At 38.2% G+C, this 1,814-nt stretch overlaps 1 protein-coding gene across 1 annotated transcript; it reads right to left on the reverse strand.

The window, feature by feature from the left end:
- Positions 1-1,152: 1,152 nt before the first annotated feature.
- Positions 1,153-1,557, reverse strand: LOC143566586 (auxin-induced protein 15A-like). Its single transcript, XM_077053249.1, has one exon. The coding sequence runs from the start codon at positions 1,555-1,557 to the stop codon at positions 1,153-1,155; it is 405 nt and encodes a 134-aa protein (XP_076909364.1).
- Between the last annotated feature and the right edge of the window lie 257 nt (positions 1,558-1,814).

Below are 1,814 nucleotides of genomic sequence, written 5' to 3' on the forward strand. Positions count from 1 at the left end.
GTACCGGGACGGTACGGGTATTTAAGATAAAATTCGGAAAATACCGGTAACGTACCGTACCGATACTGAAACTCAAAACGTTGGTACCGAATCGGTACCGACGGTACCAAAACCGGTATCGATTTGGGGGTGACCGTGCTTAATATCTATAAAAATTTCAGGAAAAATTGCGAAATTTACCCTATTAAACGAAAAAACGGGAATGACCGGGGCCACCTAGGGTCCCCCAAAGAGCTGCGCCCCTGGTTACTCGTCAGGGTATCTAGGCATTCCATGTTTGTTGGCCGTTAAAAGATAATAATAAAACTAATTTTGATATAATCAGATTTTAACTTAGTTATTCGGTCTCGAGTAATCACCAATATTTAAAGAAATAAAATACATATCAAGTCATAAATTGAATAGTCCTTCCACATGGGGGGCTTTTTGAACACTCCACTCACGAATAATAATTAATAATAACTGCTGTAAAAAACTAACTTAAAACAAAAATAAATATAAAATCATTGTGGACAACTAGTATTGTTGGAATTTCTCTGCAATTTGTATTCATAAATAATAATAATAATAATAATAATAATAATAATAATAATAATAATAATGTAACAAAATCAATTAAATCCACATGGTAATTTACAAAAGTGACCCCATCTATAGCCAATTAACAATTTCACTCCTCTCACTTTCACTTGCGACTCCGATTCAAAGCCGGGACGACGGTGTTGCCATCTACATTAAGTTGGTGAGTCAACTCAACTCACTGACTCGGTAGCACTCCCACCACCATCCCAACGTTCTAGGGTAATTCCGTAAAATTATACACCAAAATATCAAAACACGTTTCATCAATGCTTCAATTCCTTCCTCTACTATCTTACCTTTCGTATATTTTGCTAGGACAAATTACTAAAAGTCCCCGAACCGGAGTTAGCTCTTTGTGCATGATCAACCGAGTCGACTCGGGGTCAAAATCAAAGTCAACTCGTTGGCTTATTATTATTATTATAAGGGGTCTTCAAATTCATATCCAAAATTTGAGATATCCAAAATTTCGGATATTTTGAATAATTCAGGTTCGGTTTCCAATTCAGATTTTCTCTCACACACCCTAAATATTATTACTACTACTATTATCATTATCGCATTTTCGTCTTATCGAAGGAGCGGTCTAGACTCGGGCAAGAAATCTAGGTTACTCCGGCAGTGTCTTTGCAAATCTTCAAGATTAACAAACCGATGAGCACCCGAATCAGACCGGGACAAAAACCGAATAATCTCCTCGAATAAATACTCGTCGCACGGGATCGCAAGTGGACCGGAGTGATCAAACCCGAATTCTTCTTCTGCTTGAATCAACAACTTATTAAAAACCGGGTGGTTGAGGTAAGTTGCCCGGACGATGAATCTCCGGCAATTAGAGCCGACGGAGACTGCCACGTGGCCGGCGGGTACGTCGGAGGGTATGCATTTACGGGATGCTAATGCGGCTTTCTTTCTCCAGCGACGGAGCATTTGTCGGAGGTGAACAATGTGGCGGATTCTGCTGCAGGCTGACATGTTGGATTTGGTGTTCGATTTGTACTTTTGTTTCAGATGTTTTGTGTGTTGTTTGTAGGTTGAAGAGAGAGATGGAAAGGGGTTTAAAGGGAAAGAATGCTTGGTTTTATAAGAGTTGTAGTACGAAATTGCCCTTGGTTTTTGTGGTATTTACAAGTGTTTGACGGCTGTATGCTTTTACTTTATTATTATTTTATTATCTTTTTATTAAATTATGTGTTTAAAAATATTCAATGTTATTGTTGTTGATGTATGTG

Source organism: Bidens hawaiensis, unplaced genomic scaffold, assembly GCF_021521415.1.
Source record: "Bidens hawaiensis isolate Kalapana, Puna unplaced genomic scaffold, B.hawaiensis_p1.1 tig00022914_1, whole genome shotgun sequence".
Lineage (NCBI taxonomy): Eukaryota > Viridiplantae > Streptophyta > Magnoliopsida > Asterales > Asteraceae > Bidens > Bidens hawaiensis.

What these genes read in the sequence shown, in the direction of transcription:
- LOC143566586 (XM_077053249.1), bottom strand. Translation starts at nt 1,557, where the DNA reads ATGTCAGCCTGCAGCAGAATCCGCCACATTGTTCACCTCCGACAAATG.